At 39.6% G+C, this 22002-nt stretch overlaps 1 protein-coding gene across 1 annotated transcript in view; it reads right to left on the reverse strand.

The window, feature by feature from the left end:
- Nucleotides 1-419: 419 nt before the first annotated feature.
- The window catches only part of LOC127663271 (protein diaphanous homolog 1-like), a 137572-nt gene continuing 115989 nt past the window's right edge, over nucleotides 420-22002 (reverse strand). Inside the window, exons 23-27 of the mRNA XM_052154784.1 lie at nucleotides 21480-21604; nucleotides 19784-19948; nucleotides 18928-19069; nucleotides 14703-14786; nucleotides 420-3042 (exon numbers count right to left, since the gene is read on the reverse strand). Coding sequence (XP_052010744.1) covers nucleotides 2855-3042; nucleotides 14703-14786; nucleotides 18928-19069; nucleotides 19784-19948; nucleotides 21480-21604 — 704 coding nt within the window. The 3' untranslated portion in view covers nucleotides 420-2854. The remainder of the gene's footprint in view (nucleotides 3043-14702; nucleotides 14787-18927; nucleotides 19070-19783; nucleotides 19949-21479; nucleotides 21605-22002) is intronic.

Below are 22002 nucleotides of genomic sequence, written 5' to 3' on the forward strand. Positions count from 1 at the left end.
GGGATCAGCCCAGAGGAAATTCCAAATCATAGCTGCATTTTTCCATGCTCATGAGACACAGAACCAGCGCACAGATGCACACACAGGAAAGTACCCGTCTTACCAACTAACACACACAAACCATGTCAAAAATGTCCTGTGTGTCCATCTGTGTCATTAAAGTATTAAACACATATTTATGCCACTAACAAAAGAGAACCAAAAAGTACCATTATACATTTTTGTGTTATGACATAATGGTAATCCCATGATTATTTGGGCATGCACCACGGTAATACTATATATCTGGACATGTTTTCTAGACATAGCATTTTAATATCATCTTCATGTACCTTAATAATACCATGTTTCCTGGACATGTTTCTATGTAATATGTTTTTATAGCATTACAACACACACACACACACATGAAATATGGATTCATATATTTTAATGGTGTTTGTTTAGAGATCATCAGAATAAACATCTCTACAGTCACAAACTCAATATACACTATTTGACCAGATGAATCTCACAAATACAATCTCTATATTATTACAGTAAAATGAGCAATAAAAATGTATATAGAAAAACAGTTAAAAAATCAAAAGAAAGAAAACGCACACTTTGTTTTTCCAGTAATATTTCTCCAGCTTTTCCCCAATAAAGTGAAACTGTTGCATAACCACCATAATGATCAAACCCAACTTTTTGAAATTTGGTTCAGTAACTTCCATAAAATAATCCGGAACGTTCTAGAGATGTTTCAGGCATGCTGGGGTCTGGGCAGTGTGTGGACACTTGATTGCCAAAACATTGTCACCTTTTTCACGTTACATAAATTCATATATATTTTGCTATAGAATAATCCAGAAGAAACTTCTCAGGACAGACGCTATGGCTTAAAACAGTGATCTCTACCCTCACACATTCAGCCAACATCCACATTCATGTAAGTCATATTGCAAAGCTGAAACTCTGAGGTCACTTTTCACTGTATTCACCGATTTGAACCATTCGATGATGCCAACTCTGGTCATGACTGAAAGAACAATACATGTCTGATATGTCGACAAAAGTTCAACAAGTTAACGAGAACGTTTAGATAGTTTAGCACCAGAGACAAACCTGCAGCGCCATTTTCAGATAGATTTGACTTGATCAAGCCATTTAATAGGACCGTTCACCCCAAAAATGAAAATTCGGTCATCAGATCCCCCCCAACAAGGGTTTGCAATGACATGTGGGTAAATAAATGAAATGTTTCTTTATTTCTGGGTGACCGATCCCCTTTAAGATGGATAAATCCATGCAGAAGTTTCTGTGCATGTTATTTAAGCCCTCAAAATGGTTATAGGCATGTAGGTCAAATCAAAACATGCACATGTTGTTTATCTTGTGCGAATGATGCTAGAATAATCCCCCAAATGAGATGCACAAACGAACATGTGCACAAGAGTGTGTGTGCATCAGCAGTTTTGCAATTTTCAGTCTGCAGAAAACAGTAGAAAGACTTGAACACTTTATCAACACAGAAACACGTCACAGCGCTTTAAAGACAACAGCTACACGATGACCGCTCAATAAAACAGATTTATGAACATTTCGACAGTGCCGTTTTAAACTGAAGGCAGCGTACGCGCACAACAAATGGTTTTCAAAAGTTTGACATTTAGGAAATGTTTTTGTAAAAGCATCCTGATGTAATTGGGCGAATTGAACGCAACAATTTGACCTGAGAACAGTTCAACAAACGTTTTGTCCATTCTAAGCAATGACATTGACGTAAGAACGGTTTTAATGAACAATTGATCAATTCAATCCAGAACCATTTTTGAGTAAAATTGCAGTTCAATTCGATGCAACAATTACATAAAAATGGTTTTATAAATTATTTTTCTATTCAGTCGTTTTATATTAAATGTAACAATTACAAAATAATGGTTTTAAGGAGTATTTATCTATTCAAAAGCATTTTTCGAAAATCGTCACGTTTAATTCGATGCAACAATTTACGCAACGTTACAAACGATTTATCAGTTCTATCCAAAACCATATTTTCGTAAATAGTTGCATTTAATTCAATGCACCATTTTAAGTATGAATGATTTTACAAATTATTTATCCATTCAATCCAAAACCAACTTTTCAGGAATTGTCATTTTTAATATAACACAAACTATATAAACAAATTCTTTCATGAAAAACGCACCAAGGACTGTTGCCAGTGAGAAGTTACCAAGAAATCTACATTACGTCATTCAATAAAACAACAAAATGTAACACAAAGGAACAGGAGAGCACAAAAACAGGAAACTAATCTCGTGAGCAGGTACCAGACCTTCCTTAAATCTCCTGATGGGCTACAGAACGTCAGTGAGAACACCTTAAGTACGCAAAAACATCATTATTAGCACTTGGTGTTTTTTCAACATTCAGCCGTGTGATCCGTTTTAAACAAAAGCACAAGAACAAAACAAAAAAGGAAGTCGCAAAAGAGATTCTTGTTTTGAATTGGGATCAGGAACAACTGTCCCGCTGAGCGAACAAAATTATTACAGAATATGTGTATACAAATCTTTGGAATCCCGCGCGAAACGAATATATGAAACGCATGAAACTTGCCGTTACGAGCGAAAGAGTGTTAGAAAATGCAAAGAACAGAAAGACGGATAAAGTGTTTATCAGGGCAGTGAAAAGACGACGTCACTCTTGTAAGGATGGAACTTGCACCCCTCCTCCAGTGTGACAGCCACTAAGAAGCCGTACACGCTTATTAAAGGGGTGTGGTTACGCAAGAGCCCCGCCCTCGCATGCTTGGTCCCAAACACATCTATCGTTTAAGAGGAAGAGGCGTGCTCAGAAGAGTAAGTGCTTAATTTGAGCGTAACGGGATGTCCTCTAACAAATCCTCCAGTGAGCCTGTGTCTTCCGGAGACTCCTCCCTCTTGTCCTCAGCGTCCAATCGGGACTTTTTGGCGCCTCTGGATGGGGCGTCCTCCTGAAGAAGCTCTTTGGCGAGAAGGTTCGTCACGGCATGACCAGCTCCTCTCCGATTATTGGCTGAAACACAAAGAACTTAAACTTAGAAACTCAAGGCTACTTACATAAAAAATATTTAAAAATCAGTTTGACACACGTCAAAGGCCATGCATTAAACATCACACTATGTGGAGAGTCAGGAACAGTGGTTAGAGTTCAAAGGTCATGTTTAAAGCACTGCAGCCAGAGATCATTAGGTATTAGATATCAGTCAACTAACAACGAACTTACCCCGTTAACAATAAAGTATAATACCAGAACTTATCCAATAACTTTAGATCATTAGATTCGCTTAGTTTCAAACCCCCGTCTTGCTGTCTACATAGGCAGCTACCTCTTAAGGTGGCATCCTTAACCTCATAAGACTCTGAAAATGTCTTCATGGGCAGCAGCAATGTTACTACATACTATAATATGCACAGAAACACAACACACCAATAATGGGTGAAATAATGAACTCAATTATTTAGGAAACCCTTTGCTATCAGGACTGCGTCTATAATGCCTAGAAATACTGCTTCAAACATACAGAGCGAGATTCCAGAGTTTCTCTCTTTTTCCTCTGAGTGGGTGGATGACTATATTTTGGCTGCCTTGTTGGTTTATTCAGGTCACTGGGCGACTGTCGAGCGTTTACACACAAATAAAACGCACCAATAGCATTCCTGCGGTGAGACATTCATATTAGAATACAGACGGAGAATGTCATACTCCACTCATATTCTCCCGACTGCAGTATGCAAAACAAAACCATGCAATGGAAACCATCATTACACACACACACACACACACACACACACACAGTCCCAGCAGCACTGATAACAATCTCAAAACAAGCCATGCAGATCACACACACACACACACACGTTACCAAGCAGGTGTCCAGTGTGACCTGGGACAACGACAGCACTGAGTCTGTTGGGGAGAAAAAGTCGTTATAGGTGTGTGTGGTGTTTTATGGGACTCTTATGAAAATTTGACATGGGTAACCACAGTTTTTGCCAAAAACAACAAAGTCCTAAGAGAGAGAGATACCCAGAGGAATGACGCGGAGACATATGAAGAAGTTGTTGTCTGTCACGCTATTAAACCAATCAGGTCAGAGTAAACTGGTCAAGGAAACCCTCATTTGATTGGTTACCAGAAGCAGGTAGATCCACCTTCCCCCCGCGCTTGCAAAACTCTTTTCAGAGAGAAATTCGAGCCAAAAGTGTGAGTGCAACCAAAGGGAAAACGGAACAGTGTATATCGGATTATTTCTGGAAAATGTTGATGCCACAAACACGTTTGCAGTAGTTTATTTTACACATACAGACAGATTCTACGCGATCAGTCAGTTTTGTGGTTCATGAAACCCTTTCTTTGCTTGCATATCGGTGATTGCACGTTTGCAACACTTTTGGCCAGTGTGAAAAACAGAAAGTCAGAAGAATACACACCAAACTTAATGTGTTAATACACAATAACAGATTCACAACACATGAAATGCACCTTTGCAAAGCAGTAAAATATTGCTAAAATTGTTTGTTACGCTTGCAAATTGATTTACACTTTGAGAGCATGCAATTTATTTTTACGCTTTCAGAAATCTTTCTCTGTGCATGCAAATCATTTTGGCACTTTTTTACCTTCATACGAGCGCTCGTACGGGTTTTGCGAGACATCTTTCCTGCTTCTTGGATCTCTGTGCGATCAACAAGTAAGCTAATAGAATAATTTCAACATAAATCAAAATTTTATGTCCATGTATTTATTTGGTTAGTAGCCGTGTAATAAGCAGGATAATGTACTGTCAGCCGGTTGTTATTACAGAATAAACCTGGACAGGGTGATCAGGACCACGATGCAAAGCCGAGCTTCCTTAGTTCAGGCAGGGCTGGACTGGGAAGAGAAATCAGCCTGGGATTTGACATAGCAACTGGTCCAAAAAGTTAAGCAGGGGGAGTGTTCGCTGTCCTTTTCTGCATATCGCTAGCACCGTTTGTGGTCCGTTGTGCATAACGTGGCGGCTCATTTTAGCTTATCGTGGCCCATTCGACCCGTTTCACGGCCGACCGACCGCCCGCTCAGTTCTCCCGATGGCCAGACCGCCCCTGATCGCCCCCAAAGTGTCAGCCCACCAGGAAAATGCCCGGTATGCCCCATTACAGTCCAGCCCTGGTTCATGCTATGTAACGTAGTTAACCAGTATTAACAAATACAGTTATTGTAGTGTTATCATTTAATTAATCTCATAAGAAAAACAGGAAGTTTATATGCATTTCCAAAGCAGTACACACAATAAAAAGTGTGCATTAGTCATCACACAATTGTCACTGCAGCTTGTGTGTGTGATTTTATCAGGGTGTGAAAGCAGGGCAAAGATAATTATCATGAGGGTAATGAAGTTAAAAATAAGAAATGAGGACACACACACACACACACACACACACACACACACACACTGTTGTGAGGTGTGGAGCTCCCCCGTCAGGCGGAACATGGCATTGCTGTTCTCTCTGTGTGTGTGTGTGTGTGTGTGTGTGTCTAACGTGATTATGTGTGGAAGCGGGAGTGTGTGTGTGTCGCTCTTATTTTGTAGGATGGTTAAAGGGTGTGTCATGCCTCAATGTTTGTGAGCTGGACAAAAGTGTGTGTGTGCTGAGTAGAGCATAGATAAAACATAGTTAGTAGAGCCCATAAAGATAGTAGAGCCCATAAAGTGATACTGCATGTTGTGTGAGACCGACTGGCAACAGGGTGTGTGTCTGTCTTTTAGCACAAGTCTGACTGGTGCAGTGTGTGGTGATCTCTTTTGTGTTGACGTGTGTGTGTATCTTTGTGTGTGAGGTCATGACACAGCAGATGTGTGTGTTTATTAATGAAGGCTAAAGACACACACACACACACAGGCTGCATCCTAATTCACGTGCTATCTGTCCTAAATAGCACATTTGGTGAGATTAGGATTAGTGTGAAATCATAGTACATGAACAACAATGACAAAAGTGCACAAAGTGAGTATTACTTGCAAGACAGCATGTTTAAATGAAAACGAACAAGAGTTTTACTGGCGTCAGATTATATATCTATAACCTATAATCATGTGTAATAAAAGAGCAGGCGTGTGCGAGGATTTCTTTCAACTTTTCTAGTGTAGAAACTTGACGTCTTTATACATGTGAATGTAAAAGTGAAGTAATACTTTTAAGGGTAATAAACTTAAAGGGATAGTCTACACCAAATGAAAATTCTGCAATCATTTACACACCCTCGTGTTGTTCCAAACCTCTATGACTTTCTTTTTGTCCGTGGGACACGGGGAGAGAAAAAGATGTCAGTAAACAGTGACTGAGGCTAACATCTCCTCTTGTGTCCCATGGATGAAAGGAAGTTATTTGGGTTTGAAACAACATGAGGGTGAGCAAATAATTTTTTTGGATGAACTATCCCTTTAAACCACAGACATGCAAATCAGAGCTTTTGAACTTTAGTTGATGTTTTTGAACTTTGTATATGCAATATTGCTGTTTATTACATCGTATTGTTATATTGTTGCACGAGTAAAGAAGTGAAAGAAAAAGCCAAAAATACTGAACAAGAAAGCGATATTTTGCAGTATACTTATTCAAAAAGTGTACTTTCCCATCACCAGAGAAGTACACATTTTTAATGCATGTAAGTAGCGTGTGCATTGGGCGACAGTCATCATTTGTGCCCGATTGCACTTTATTGCTTTGAGTTCTTCATGTTTTTATTCATTGTATCCACTAAACACACAGTTCCGCTAGATTTGGGAGCATGTGCATTAACCTAACAAAGAACAGCAGCTGCTGTCTGTCCCTCAGTATCTCTCTGATTGGCTGATGACTCATACTGCAGAGGGTCAGAGATTACAGGGGTGTCACCAGTTTCCAAACCACATGCCTGTGGTCTCTCTAAAGCAGGGCTATAAAAAGGGCCGTGAGGCCATTTGAGAAAAAATTTGAGAAGCAAAATAAATGAATAAAAAAAATGGCCTCGATTCAATTAACTGTTAAAAAAAATGCAATTAAAATAAAAGTAATTTTTTAATAATAACAATGCAAAATATTGTAAAATATACATATTTCTTTCTTGGTGTGTGAGCACATAATGGAATGCGTATGTTCATTTCAACCCACAATCAGAAACTGAAAGCAATTGTATGGCCTGTGGATATATTCGTAAACACTCGAATGGCCCTAACCTTGTCTAATAAGTGCTCAAATTTCATTGGCCGATGGTGGCCATGTTTTTTGAGTTACGCTAACATTTAAAATGAACATAGACAGTCATGGCACCTTGGACAAAGACCCCGCAAGCCGATTTTCAACTCAATCAGACTAACCGTTGCATAGTTACATCAAATTTCATGTTTGATTGGTATTATAGCGCCACCATGTGGCAAAACCACGGCAACTTTTTAGGATGACCAAAGACTGACCTCTTACATAAGCATGCCAAGTTTGGTGATATCATCTCATTTCCTTCAAGAGTTAGAGCCATTTATGTAAAATTGGCCACTTCTGATGTTTTCGCATACCGTAGCTAGCTCGAGTCGAAACAGGACTCCATATAATCTTTTGGCACTGTTTTTGTACCGATCGGTTGAAAAACCTTGGACTAATATGCAAAAGTAGGTTTTATGAAAAATCCAAGATGGCGGAAAATTGTTATAGATGGAAATTCAATCTGAGATATCCGTTTTATTTGGTTTTACTATGGTATAAAGCGACAAGTGATCTAGGAGTTATGAGCAGTTATGCGTTTTTGATCGCTGTAGCGCCCCCTATTGACCGATTTGGCCAAGTCCTTGTTTCTGGGTAGCGAGCGATACTAATACCCACTGACCAAGTTTCAAGTCTCTAGGCCTTATGGTTTACTCTGCCCGATCAGTTTTATGGCGGAATAATAATAATAATAATAATAATTATAATATTAACAATTACATTAGTTTTCTAGCCCTTTGGGCTTGAACCCCTAAAAAGGCAATATACTATAAAGTGCACTATTTTAATATGCAAAAAATATATCAATCATAAGGTCAAAATTAAATAAAAATTGACCCCATTTACTTTTTTAATACATGATTGGTATCTTATTGTGAATCATTTATTGGTGCATATTTTTCCAACAAAAAGTCAATCATCAGAATGTATTAAGGGGGAAAAAGGTTCCCCAAAGGTTTTGAATGAGTGTGTCCATATTCAAAATGAACAAGTTGTTAAAGCGGGTGTGTATTAGTGTGTGTGTGTGACTGTGTTGTATATAAGGAGCAGTCTGTGTGTGCATGTGACTGTATTTGGTTATCCGGTACATCACGGTAAATAACATTGCACAATGCACAATATTATTATTATTATGATCACTTTAAAATACCGTAAATAATTCTAGATAACTTTGTCATTTTTAGGTGGACAAGCAGCGAATATTAAGCCCTGTAATTAATAACAGCAATGTGGCACAATTACGATTTCAATATTAAAGGTGCAGTACGTAAGATTCAGAAAGCCTTGTTATTAGTGACACCTGTGGTTGTTAAGTGAACTGCAGCAGCTACCTGTTGCTCGTGCACACACTCCATAGTGACGCGAGCGAGCATGCGCCAAAACAATGATGTAACATACAAAGAGACTGAATGTGATCCAACGACATCATGCTGACAGATGAGGTAGCATAATTAAAATTACACAGTTATGATTGTTTTACTATAAACTTTGTGACTGTATATTATATGCTGGAACAGGGCTAAAACAAAGTGTGGATATCGGTCTGACTATGCGAGACTCGTTTGAAGTAATCACTTTTCTTTGCATGATACATTGACTGCATTTATACGATAGCCTATGATGGCGTTAGCTAGCTAGCCAGCTTTATTAATGGCTGTTAGCTAAATTTGGTGGATGACAGTAGCGGTTTATAAAATAGATGGTACATTATAAATATGTTGACACAATTCACATTAACCTGACATTTAGTATAAAGAGAAGAGCGTTGGAATTATTTGAAAGTTGCGAAGCAAGGTAGCTTGCAATTTGTCAGCGTTAGCAAGTTAGCTAAAATGACACAGATCAATCCTTCTGGCACTATATTTCACATGCTTTGCAGTTCTGTAAGCGTACCTGTCCAATTAGAAGGACGCCAATTCAGGGTCGGTTTTGATCCCCAAAACTGAACGAAGTTCCCTCCAGGAATCAAATGCCCTGCCGATGTTCACTCTAGTTTTCACTCGAACACATTCCCGCTTAGCCAGACGGGATTCAGTAGATAAATGTTTTTTTGGTTCACTCAGAGTTTGTCAGTGTTGTGCCAGGAGTCGGACGTTTGCTGGACTCCATCTCTAAGATAACGTTACCTAGCGTTGCAGTTTGTTGTCGCTGTTGATTAGCAGAAGAGACGCACTGAGGCTCTCAGGAGTGCGCATAAACGTCACATCCTTTGGATTTTCCCGGCAAAAGCGACCCGCTCCCTTCACATGAAAATCAGTCTACAGGCTTTAATAGGCAATATAGGAAGTCTAGGAAGGTCTAATTTTTTAAGTTGCATTACAAGCCGTTCACACATTGTAATATTTGCCTTTTTTTGGCCAATTAAAATGTTGTACATATTGCACCTTTAATTTAAAGTTGGAAATCCATGCAAGCGTACGTTAGCATAGTAAGAATGAACTTGTGTTTTTTTTAAAGTTGTAGCGCCTAGCTATATATTAGCAACTATAGATGGTTATGCATCTATAGTGTTGATGATGGTAGTTTTTTGTTTTGTTATCTGTTATTTAAAGGCCAGTTTGGTATTGGAAATGTAATGAAACTTTTTATTAAAACAACAATAAAGCTTCAATACCTTGATAATACCGTATACCGTGATAAAAGCTTCAGCGATTATCATGATACAGTCACATGCCTATAAGTGACAGATCTGGAACGCTTCAGTTAGTCTGCAAAATAGCAGCCACATAAAATAATGCTCCTCAGGTGCGGCCCATAAGAGACTCGACTGTCAATTGATTTCAATAGAGTTTGATGTTAGCATGTTGCTAAACTAACAGTATGATACTCAAACATATTATATAAACAAAACACAAATTACACATAAATATTGGGTAAAATGCATCGCAGATGCATCTTGCTATGCAAGCTCGATTTTACGTGTCATTGTGTTGTGAAATGTGTCATTCACAAACTAACGCAAGTACGCGCTGTGTTCTCAGCGTTGCCACAAGGGGGGCGCTACAGCGGATTTTATCTTTTCAATCAACAACAGCCATTGTGGAGCAGCTGTCTTGCCAAACAAGTTAGATTATAAAACATATATTCTATCATCATTTCAGCAAATACAAAAGCACACTCCTCAACTGTCGACATGTTGACTCCACCATATCCGGTTTCGTGGCTCCTAAAAACTCTTTTGCCCCCCCCCCGTAGTTTAAGGTTTGTAACCGCCAGAGCAGCGCAAGTGCACATGTCATGGGTCAAGCATGCACCATGCATGGATTTTAGAGCCGCTGTGTCTTTTAAAACACATGTCGCTAACCCGTCGCTAAATAAGGACTACAACAATAAACCATTTAATAAAGCACGTAGCTCACATGCTCAAGGAAGTTATAGTTATATAGCTCGCTATAGATAGCAACATGCATTTTTAAAAGACACAGTAGCTTCAAAATTAACCTTTGATGTTCTAGAACAAAACGTGAAAGTCTCTTCAAGTAATTTTTAACCTTAGGCCTTATTTTGGTCATAAATCTAAAACGGTAATTATAAAAACCCATTGGAAATTCCTGAGGGAACCTGTGGTTCGTAGATGCTAATTATCTTTTAGTTCTCTGGCCCAATACCTGACCTGCTCTACTCTTGGATGACAATCTTCCCCTTGCTTGGAGGTCTGGGACCGCCTTATCTGTGAAGGATGCATGTGATGCTTAATAGGCCACATATCTGTGCAGCCTACCTTTCGGAATAATTGAGTGCATATTATGGTGCCTTAAAATGCTGTCCAAGTAGGAAGCTCACTACAAGAGATTGTAGGCAGGGTTTTCTTGCTACAGAAGGAAAGCTAAAAAACAAAACACACCACTGATGACTCATGCTACACACACAGCAGTGTTTTTGACACTAATCCAAGGAATAAGTAGTCTCAAGCAGCGATATAAAGAATTAGAGACAGAGGCAAAGAGAGTGCAATACAAGATGAAGAAAACGGGTCAATGATGATTCAAATAAAGCAAGAGAGAGAGAGGGGTATGGCATGGACCACTAAGAAAACACAAAAAAGATGAAAAAGCACGGGAATGTCGGGGAGAGAGAGAGAGAGAGAGAGAGAGAGAGAGAGAGAGAGAGAGAGAGAGAATATGCTTGTTATTGCCACACTGCAACACATCTGGATCCATTCAACAGCAGATTCACACACACACACACACACACACACACACACACACACACACACACACAGCTGCTCCATGCTAGTGTTTGTAAGTGTAGAATACATTAAAAGAGAGGGTAAACCAATGCATGCGATGTACCGTAGTGCATGTTTGTTTCTCTATAATGAAATTCAAACTGAATTTATACTGAGTCTGAATGTTCTATTTGTAGTCGTGTTGTCATGGTAACACAATTTCAGTAGTCGATACAGATACCCGTTTCACAGTTCTCAATGCCAATTTCGATACCACTCAAAAATATGCTAATATGATAATATAATATTTGTAATAATTATAGTATACTAATTATTATTATTTTACAGAACATCATGTTTTAAACTTTCATTTAATTTCATCATCAAAATGGCCTAATCAATTAATTTTTAAAACCTTAAACAAGTGAAAATAAAACTTAGCCAAACTTTTATGCAACAGCAGTCTCGCTTTTAATATATAGTAAAAATAATAATAAATAAATAAGCAATTATTTATAAATAATGTAATTATTATTACAGTACATTTTACTATACACTTGTAATATATTTGTCACAATTTATTTAATTTCAGGTATCTAGTTTTTATATTGAATCGTCCTTTTATTATGACTTGTTTTTTTTTTTTGTCGGAAGCTTCTCTTTTCAGGATAAACAGTTCACAACATGGCCCAGTGTGACCACTAACGATTTTTAAGACACATCTTAAACCTCATCTCTTTACACTGGCCTTTAAGTCAGACAAATTAATTGTAGGACAGTTTGAGTATTTGTATTTTAGATTATTCGTGTTTGTGTAAGTTTTTAATGTTGCAGCGTTTTAAATTGAATTAATGTGAAGCCCTTTGGTCAACTTTGTTGCTATCTAAATAAAGCAGAGTTGAGATTAAAGCTCAAATGCTGCGATTTAAATATATAACTATATAGTCTACATGTAATATGCACTTTACATTTACATCTATGCATTTGGCAGACGCTTTTATCCAAAGCGACTTACAGAGCCCTTATTACAGGGACAATCCCCCCGGAGCAACCTGGAGTTAAGTGCCTTACTCAAGGACACAATGGTGGTGGCTGTGGGGATCGAACCAGCAACCTTCTGATTAACAGTTATGTGCTTTAGCCCACTACGCCACCACCACTCCAAGCTTTAAGGTGGATTAGTGCTCTGCTCTGTCATCTCGTACAACGTGAATGATTCTCATGCTGGGTTCCACCGTGAGCGGTGTGTTTTCGTTTTCGGCACACATATTAACAGTTTACACTACAAGCGTGAGTCACGAAGGTGACACGGCCCAGAAACATCCCAGACGAGGATAGTTTCACCGCTGAGCCTATTTTTACCGTGCGGCTCACGCTGAGCTCAGAACAACACTAAAATAATCAAGAGATTATTGAAAAGACACAAAAGCACCTATAGTACACTACAATTTATATGTCTGCATGTAAGTAAACTCAATAAAATAACTCAAAGGAAAGAATGAGTTTTTGCCATTCTGTGTATATAGATGTACAGTATAGACAACATTAACCAATCCCGAGCAAGTGTGCTAATAAAGATGAATTGCACGTGACTGCCCGCTGTTGTCCTTGAAGCAGCAATAACCTCAGCTTATTATGAAACGCTTGCCGTATGACGCCAAAGATAACTTTCTTTACTGCGCAGAGGCGCAGCTGTTTCTTGCAGAAGAGATGTGACCAACATCCCATGCGATCCAACATCCCATGCGACCAACATCCCATGCGGCCCAACAACCCATGCGACCCAACATCCCATGCGACCCAACAACCCATGCGACCCAACAACCCATGCGACCCAACATCCCATGCGATCCAACATCCCATGCGATCCAACATCCCATGCGACCAACAACCCATGCGATCCAACATCCCATGCGATCCAACAACCCATGCGACCCAACAACCCATGCGACCCAACATCCCACGCGACCAACAACCCATGCGATCCAACATCCCATGCGATCCAACATCCCATGCGACCAACAACCCATGCGATCCAACATCCCATGCGACCGTCCCGCTCGCGGAGGATGTGTAAACCCCGCGTTAATGTCTGTGGAGTTTCCAGTGTATGAGCGGTCGGATTTATACAATCATTACTGCATAAGTACTTTGCTCATCCACACTAATATTGCAGCCTTTAGTGGTTTAATAAAGCACACTAGGACATGTCACTATGTCAATTTGATTCATTGTCCATTTCAGAGTAAAAGGAGTAACAGAGCACATGCTCAAATAAGCCCCATGAGCATTTTAAAGCTGTCGTGTTTCAGTCAAACTGCACGCTGGTACCGGATCGAGTCGGTGTTCGGTACTAACGGTACTGCAGAAACACTGGTATCATTACATCTGTTTTATTGTAGTACTGCCTTGGTACCGAAGAAACGGTACTGTCGCTTTTTATTATTGAGGAGCTTGTGGAGCGCAGCAGTTCTAGTCAACTTTTTTTTTTGGGGCCATCTTGGTTCCGGAGGTATTTGTCCCATTCATATTTTACTGTGGGGATTTCATAAAATCCTTCATGTAAGAGTTGTAAGCCATGAACCAAACCGACCAGCTACATTTGAAGTCAAAGAATGATCTCTAATATTCTGGGTGTTACGCCACTGGCTCAACGTCTTACATGAGGGAATGAACTACAATCCCATAAAGCATTGCGAATGACGTAATCAAATTGAAAAGTATGGTCACATGCAAAACTATTGATTGAAGTTGTTAACGTTAAATATAGAAACAATATATTTTAAGTTCACTGCGAAATATTCGGATATATACAAATACGAGTAGCTTTTGCTGCAGAGCTCTTTTGGTGTGCTTTGTTCAAAGGAATTATCTGATTGGTGGAGATTCCACCTCAGAATCATGGGTAGTGTAGTTCTTTAAATTAAAGATTTGCTAACATTGTGATTAAACTGTGATTTAAAATAAATGAGGATCAAATAAAGCAGACTGATGCCTTCAACAGAAGCATATACCATTGATTAACAACCTAAGAGCTCATGCTAGGTCTGTCTTTAAACGTTTATAAGTTTTATACATTTACAAGTAAAAATTTATTCACTTATGGCAAAAACAAATGGAATATTTTACATGCAGAACAGAGCTCTAGAGCTGTATTCACTACAGAACATTTTACTATCGTGATTTCTTTATTTCACACAACCAGCATGTAATAAAACACATTTTATTAGCAAACACTGCTGTGCATTTGATAAATAAACACTGATATACGTGTGCATGTTTACCTGCTCGTGGTGCTCTCTTCCTCCTGAAAGCAGCTCCGGACTGCAGCGCTTCCAACAGACCATCCATGATACCAGTCTCATCATCTACAAAACACACACATATGCACATTATATACACATTAAACATTATATACACATTAAACATTATATACACACACACACACACAATCCATCCATGATTACAGTCTCATCACCCTATGAAACACACATCCACATCATTGTGCATATCACACAACATCACAGATGAGAAACACATCATGAGCAGAGAGCTGAATCAGTCACAGTGACGTATGATGTGACAAGAGCAGCAAAGCATCATGGGAATGTAAACATCCACAGACAGAAGTTACAGCAGACAGCGCCCCCTTTCACACACACATACTGATGACGTCATCAGCCCTAAAGACATCACAGGCATTAACCTAAATAATCACTGACCCAACACTACTGTACACACACACACACACACCCGTATGAAAGAAGAGTTTCACTATAAGATTTACAAATATTTTGTGTGTGAGAAGTGGTTATGGATGAAAGCTGGTGTGTTTATGTGGTAAAAAGAGTTGTTTTTATACCTGTGTGTGTGTTTCAGGGCTTGTGTGTGTGTGTGTGTGTGTGTGTGTGTGTGTGTGTAGACAGATGGTTTTGATCATTTCCACTTTACACTAAATGGGGTTAAAGATTTATGGGTCTAATACCCCCACCCCCTCCACACACACACACACACCTCCCCCATAAACAAGCATGCACATATACAGTAATGTACAAAAACACTGTATGTGCAACACCATCTGCAAACACACACACATAAAATATCTACTGCACACACACACACACACACACACACACACACACACACACACACACACACACACACACACACACACACACACACACACACACAGAGAGAGACAGACACACACACACACACACACACACACACACACACTCTAATCCCTAGAAAAGCTGCATTCAGATGGTTCTGTGTCTCTCCTGACACACACACACACACACAGCCATATGTAGTGCACACACACCACCGTGAGGTGTGTTACAGGAACTGCATATTGGTGGGATTTTGTCTCTGCTGTTAACTAGAATGTTCTGCATATTAACTTTCTTAATTCATGTTTTTGTTGTCTGCGTGATTCCTCTGTTAGTGACGTTATTACAAAGCACTGAAATGTTTGTCATAATCATTCAAATCAAGTAGTGTTCACGGTTGTGAGACTGGTTCTTCTGCGTTCCACAGGTGAAAGATTATTTGCAGTTGGAACAACATGAGGATGAGTAAATAATTGCATCCTTTTAATTCATGTAAATGTAATGTGAAACACATATTTGTTTAATTCTCCGGGATTGACTGCTAAGCAAAGATAACGTGTGTGTGTGAGAATGGGAATGTCAAGGCCAAACATTCCAAATATTCCACCCGGAGAGTCCAATGAACCCACTGTGTCTGTGTGTTAGAATACAGACTGATAAGACATAAGCAGGCCTCTGTGATGGGAACGGACATTGTACAAACATGTGTGTGTGTGTGTGTGTGTGTGTGTTTTCCTCAACTGACATGCAAATCTTCCACCTTTATTCAAATCTAACCTCATAAATGAACATCACTCACACAAACAAATGATCACTGGCTTAGTGACCCCAAAAGTATTTGGGCTCGTCTGAACGTTGTTGCTTTAAAGGAATATTCCGGGTTCAGTACAAGTTAAGCTCAATCGACAGAATGTGATGCATAATGTTGATGACCACAAAAATACATTTAGATTCGTTCCTCCTTTTCTTAAAATAAATAAAGCAGAACTCTGGGTTACAGTGAATCACGTGCAATGGAAGTGAATGGAGCTAATCTGTAAACATTAAAATACTCTGTTTCAAAAGTATAGCCTCAAGACGTAAACAATGTGCATGTAAACAAAGTGCATGTAAATAATGTGCATGTAAACAATATGCATGTAAACACTGTGCATGTAAACAGTATGCATGTAAATAATGTGCATGTGAACAATGTGCATGTAAACAATGTGCATGTTAACAATGTGCATGTTAACAATGTGCATGTTAACAATGTGCATGTAAACAATAGGTCACATTTTTGCCTTTAAACCCTCCAAAAATTCACTTCCATTGTCAGTGCAATTTTAGCTGCTACGAGATGAAATACATTTTTGTGGTGTTCAACATTATTCCACAAACGCTGTTGTTTGAGCTCATCTTGTATTGAACCCGGAATATTCCTTTAAAAAACGAACAAGTGTAATTTTAAGTGGATGCATGATGTCGTTTCCCCTCAAGTTCACACAGGTGGAGTTCAGCACATTCAACGGTGACACTAATATCATTGTTTTATCCCCTAAAAACTAAAAAATTAATATTTTGTAAAATGTTTGCATGTGTGCTTGTGCTTTCACATTTATGTACAAACACCATGTAAAAGTGAATTTTGCATAATAGGTCCCCTTTAAAATAAATGACCCTTGCTTTAATCTCATGTAAAGACATTCACACATTTGTAAGTGTGACTTAAATGTCCAGCGGTCACTATATGAATAACAAGGCTTTAGCTGATATTGTTGATGTGTTAACAGCCACTTCTGTTACCCCTTCACATTCTGCTGCAGTAAAATGTTGAAGTGTCAAACTCGAGCCAAATGAGAAAAGTAGGTCAGAGAGAGAGCGAGCGCATTCATTTCTGTAAGTACCATTGATAAAGATGGCCAAATTTGGTCACCTGTTCCACGTGAAATGTTGCGTGTGGATCAGTGTGCAAGTCAAGAACAGAAATGTATGAAGATGAAGTTTCAGAACAGAAACAATAGACAGTTTTTTTTGTTGCTCATGCAGGGCGAATCTCACAACAACTGGTCACAATCCATCCCAAATTCAAAAACAATTATTTAGCAAAGATGAAGCTTATTTTAGGACCAATAGTGACACTGTTAAAGGAATGTTTTGGGTTCATTTGTGGTTCATTTGCACCACAAAAAAAATTGTAATTCGTCCCGGAGTTATTTAAAAGCACAAGCAGAAATTACGGACCAGTCCATAAAATGCACACTGTTTCAAAAGTACAGCCACAAGACACAAATTGTATACATGTTAGCATGATTTTAGCATTAAAATCACGTAGAAACCTTATCTGTGTAAAGTTATATCCAATAATACAACTCCGTTGCCATGACGACACAATGCCGTGAAGCCAGGAAGTGATTTTATCACACTAGAATCACGTTAACACGTGTATAAGAACATGTTTACATCTTGTGACTATACTTGTTTACTTCCACTGTAAGTGATTTAATGTAAGTGCATTTATACAGTATAAACGACAGAGGAGTTTAAATACATTTTGTGGTAATTAACATTATGCCACAAAAACGGTCTATTAAGCTTAACTTTTACTGAACCCAAAATATTCCATGAAGCAGATTTTCCCTTAACTCTCATTAACGTAAAGCAAAATAAAGAAATAGATGATGAACAATAATAAGCACAACCCCAATTCCGATAAGGTTGGGACAGTATTGAAAATGCTAATAAAATCAAAAAGGAGTGATTTGTAAATTATATGCACCATTTGCTATATTGAAAGCAGCACTCTCCGCTTATTCGGCCAGTGTGTGGTTTGAAGTTTTCCTGCTGGAAAATGCTGGGACGTCCCTGGAAAAGACGGTGCTGGATGGCAGTATATGTTGCTCCAAAAGTTGTGCTTATCTGTTTGCATTAATGGTGCCCTCACAGATGTGCGAGTTACCCATGCCATGGCCCCTGGCCCATACAGACACTGACTTTTGGACCTGATGCTGATAACAGCCTGGATGGTCCTTTTCCTCTTTAGCCCGGATAACACGCCAGCGTTGTTCTTCAAAAACTATTTGAAATGTGGAAATGGGGTTCTACTTTCCATCTAATCTGAGAGCGAGCCCAGAGAAGTCTGAAGCGCTTCTGGACAGTGATGATGTACGGCTTCTCCTATACATACTAAAGTCTGAACTTGCATCTGTGGATGCAGCGGCGAGTGGTGTTGACTAACAAAGGTTTACTAAAGTAATCCCAAACCCATGTTCATGATATCCATTACAGATTATTTATGTTTTTTTATTTTTACGCACGCTCACACGCACTCTCGCACAGGCACTCTCGCACACGCGCGCAGACACACCCACGCGAACACACACGCGCACACACGCGTGCGCACACACACGCACAGTACCATCATTGATGTCGGGTATCTTTTTGGCGTTCATTCTCTTCAGTTTCTCTTCTTTCTCTTTCTCGGCTTTCTCTCGTATCAGTTTGGCTCGACGGATCTTTTCTTCCGCTTCTTTCCGTTTCTGGTTCTCTTTCACCGCTTGCTGTAACACACAAACACACAGTGAGACGAGGTTGAACTAAAGATTCTCATTCAGATTTTATGAGGCAACAACCGTCTGTTCTGTTTGCACAGTTAAAGAAGAATATAAAGATTATAATGTTTTATGGTGATGTTTCTAACACAGATAAGATGAAGTGTGTGTGTGTGTGTGTGTGACATGCCTCTCCAGTCCCGTTAAGACAGCCAGAATGTCAGTATGTCTAGACAAAAGTCTGTTTTCATATCATAAACAAACACTAGATGTATGATGGCCAAACCATCTGCTACACACACACTGCATGTGAAAGTCACAGCACCCAGGTGCAGCACTTTTACAGATGTGTGTGTTTGGCAAAAATAGCTACAAATATTTAGTTTCGCCTGAATAATCAGATGTTTCAGACAAAACAAACCTTACAGAAAATGCAAAACAATGCTTTCATGTATAGACTAAAATAACTAAAATCCTTGGAAGACTGAGTTTCTGTGTTGAGTTCACAGTAGTTGCTTCACATAGTGGTACTGTTCTCAATGCATGTTAACTATCAAGCATCTGAGATGAAGTTTGTGTGGAGCACTCACAGAATTGTATATGCGTCATTTATGGAGATTGAGAGTAAAGACCATCACTAACAGGCGGTATCACTAGCCGAATTTCTAAATCAGACTCCCAAACTGTAAATTAACACAAGTCGAAGGTTAGTGGTGACCTCACCTGGAACATGTTCCTGAAGTTGTTGAGGTCGCCGAAGAACTCCTCTGGGCTCATCTTCTTGGGGTTGAACACAAAGTATTTGCCCAGATCTTCGTACTGTTTCTCCATGTTGTCGTGCATCAACTTCAGCTTCTCAAACTGCTCACGAGCAGTCGACACAAAACTGTGCATAAATCCGTCAAGAAAAAAACACATTGGGGTCTGGGTATATCAGCGAGTATTGGCGCTGACTATCACCCCTGGAGTCATGAGTTTGAATCCAGGGTGTGCCGAGTGAATCCAGACAGGTCTCCTAAGCAACCAAATTGGCCCGGTTGCTAGGGAGGGTAGAGTCACATGGGGTAACCTCCTCGTGGTGGTGATTAGTGGTTCTCGCTCTCAATGGGGCGTGTGGTGAGTTGTGTGTGGATCGTGGAGAGTAGCATGAGCCTCCACATGCTGTGAGTCTCCGCGGTGTCATGCACAACGAGTCACGTGATCAGATGCACGGATTGACGCTCTCAGAAGCGGCAACTGAGACTCGTCCTCCGCCACCCTTATTGAGGCGAGTAACCACGCCACCACGAGGACCTAGTAAGTAGTGGGAATTGGGGAAAAAGAAACTGAACAAGCCTCAGCCCAACATAAAATCTCAAAATAATTTTTTTTCCGCTCAGATGAAACAGCGAAGAACATTCATACATTTATGGGGCTTTTCCACTGCACGATACAGCTCGACACGACTCCACTCGCTCAATCGAGGTTCCAAGCGAGTCGAGCCGATACTAAATGTGACGTCACTGGATATCCAACACGTGACATCAACCCGCTAGTTTTAAAGTTAGCAACAGCGACAGCAGTATTGACTTTCGAATTGTGAAAAGAAACGGCTGTGCGCAAAACCACGCCGTGGTCAATAAACGATGTGCAGACTTTCCTCTCGTTAGCGACGAACGTAAACGACGTGAAACGAAAAAGTCTTTCAGGAAGTGTCTCAGCTGTTAGCCGCACACGGCTACCACCGGACCTACCAACAGTGTAGGGACAACTTAAAAATAACTTAAGTGACAACAGATCCATCAAGGACCACAACAGCCGGAGTGGTTCAAACAGAAAAAGTGGTTCGGACGCTATCTATGGCAATAGACCGGTGAGCAATGGGAGGGAGAGCGCCGGGACTCGGCCACGGCGTTGTTGGAGTCCACGATGGAGAATGGTACGTTTTGATACGTTAACTCTATATTCTGCTCTATATAAGCTTCACTTTATTTAGTTGAGCAGCTACTGGAAAGCTTCTAAAACAACCAATTTAACTGTTACACTTGTGTAAAATCACCATGTAACAACTGCTTTATGCAGCACAATGAGCTAGTAGCTAACAGCTAGCGGTTGTGTTATTGTTTATTGTTTTGTGTCACGTTTAAGATGATGTCATGGCAGTAGAGGCGGCGCAACAATGACGATCAGCCTATAATACCGCCCACGTTGAGGCGGCACTAAACTGGAGTGGAAAAGCAAACTCATAAAAGTAAAGCGAGTCGAGTTGAGGCGAACCGTAACCAGTGGAAAAGTGCCATATGAGGATGCTTGCTGGACAGCACAGTTCAAAACCAAAACAGGATGTGATGTCACAATGGAGCATTAACAGAGTAATTTAAAAACATCTGTGGAAACCAAGGTGATACTTCCTGTCAGGCTGGAAGGAAGAAAAGGATATAGTCATTTTCTCAACGAATTTGTCTCTGTCGCTCTGTGGCGGGGGGAACGTCTCGATGTCCTTCTCCAGGCTCGCAATCTGTTTCTCCATCTGATCCAGATTCTTCTGGAGCGTTTCCGCCGAGACTGAGAAACAAAGAGAGTAGAAATACATAAAACTGTCCTGAACTTTGTAATTCGATTTTAGAATCAAATTAGTTGTTTTTTCAACTTCAGACACGTTTATGTCCCAGGAGTCGATTTTATTCAAACAAACAAAATGTTTTTCTTTTTGTGATATGGAGGTATAATTAAAAAAAGGTCTTTGAAGCTTTTAAAACAGGCTTTAATTATTTCATTTTGATAATTTTCAAATGCATTTTACGTACAGATTTATTGACTTTCAAACTTAAGAAGGAACAGAATTCTTTAACTTGGGGTACATTCATGTCCCAGGGGTTGATTTGTATATAAACAAGCACATTTTTTACTTTTTTCTTTGTTATAAGAGGGTCACAAGAGGGTTAAAGCTAACTTGGAAAAAA

Source organism: Xyrauchen texanus, chromosome 23 (assembly GCF_025860055.1).
Source record: "Xyrauchen texanus isolate HMW12.3.18 chromosome 23, RBS_HiC_50CHRs, whole genome shotgun sequence".
Classification (NCBI taxonomy): domain Eukaryota; kingdom Metazoa; phylum Chordata; class Actinopteri; order Cypriniformes; family Catostomidae; genus Xyrauchen; species Xyrauchen texanus.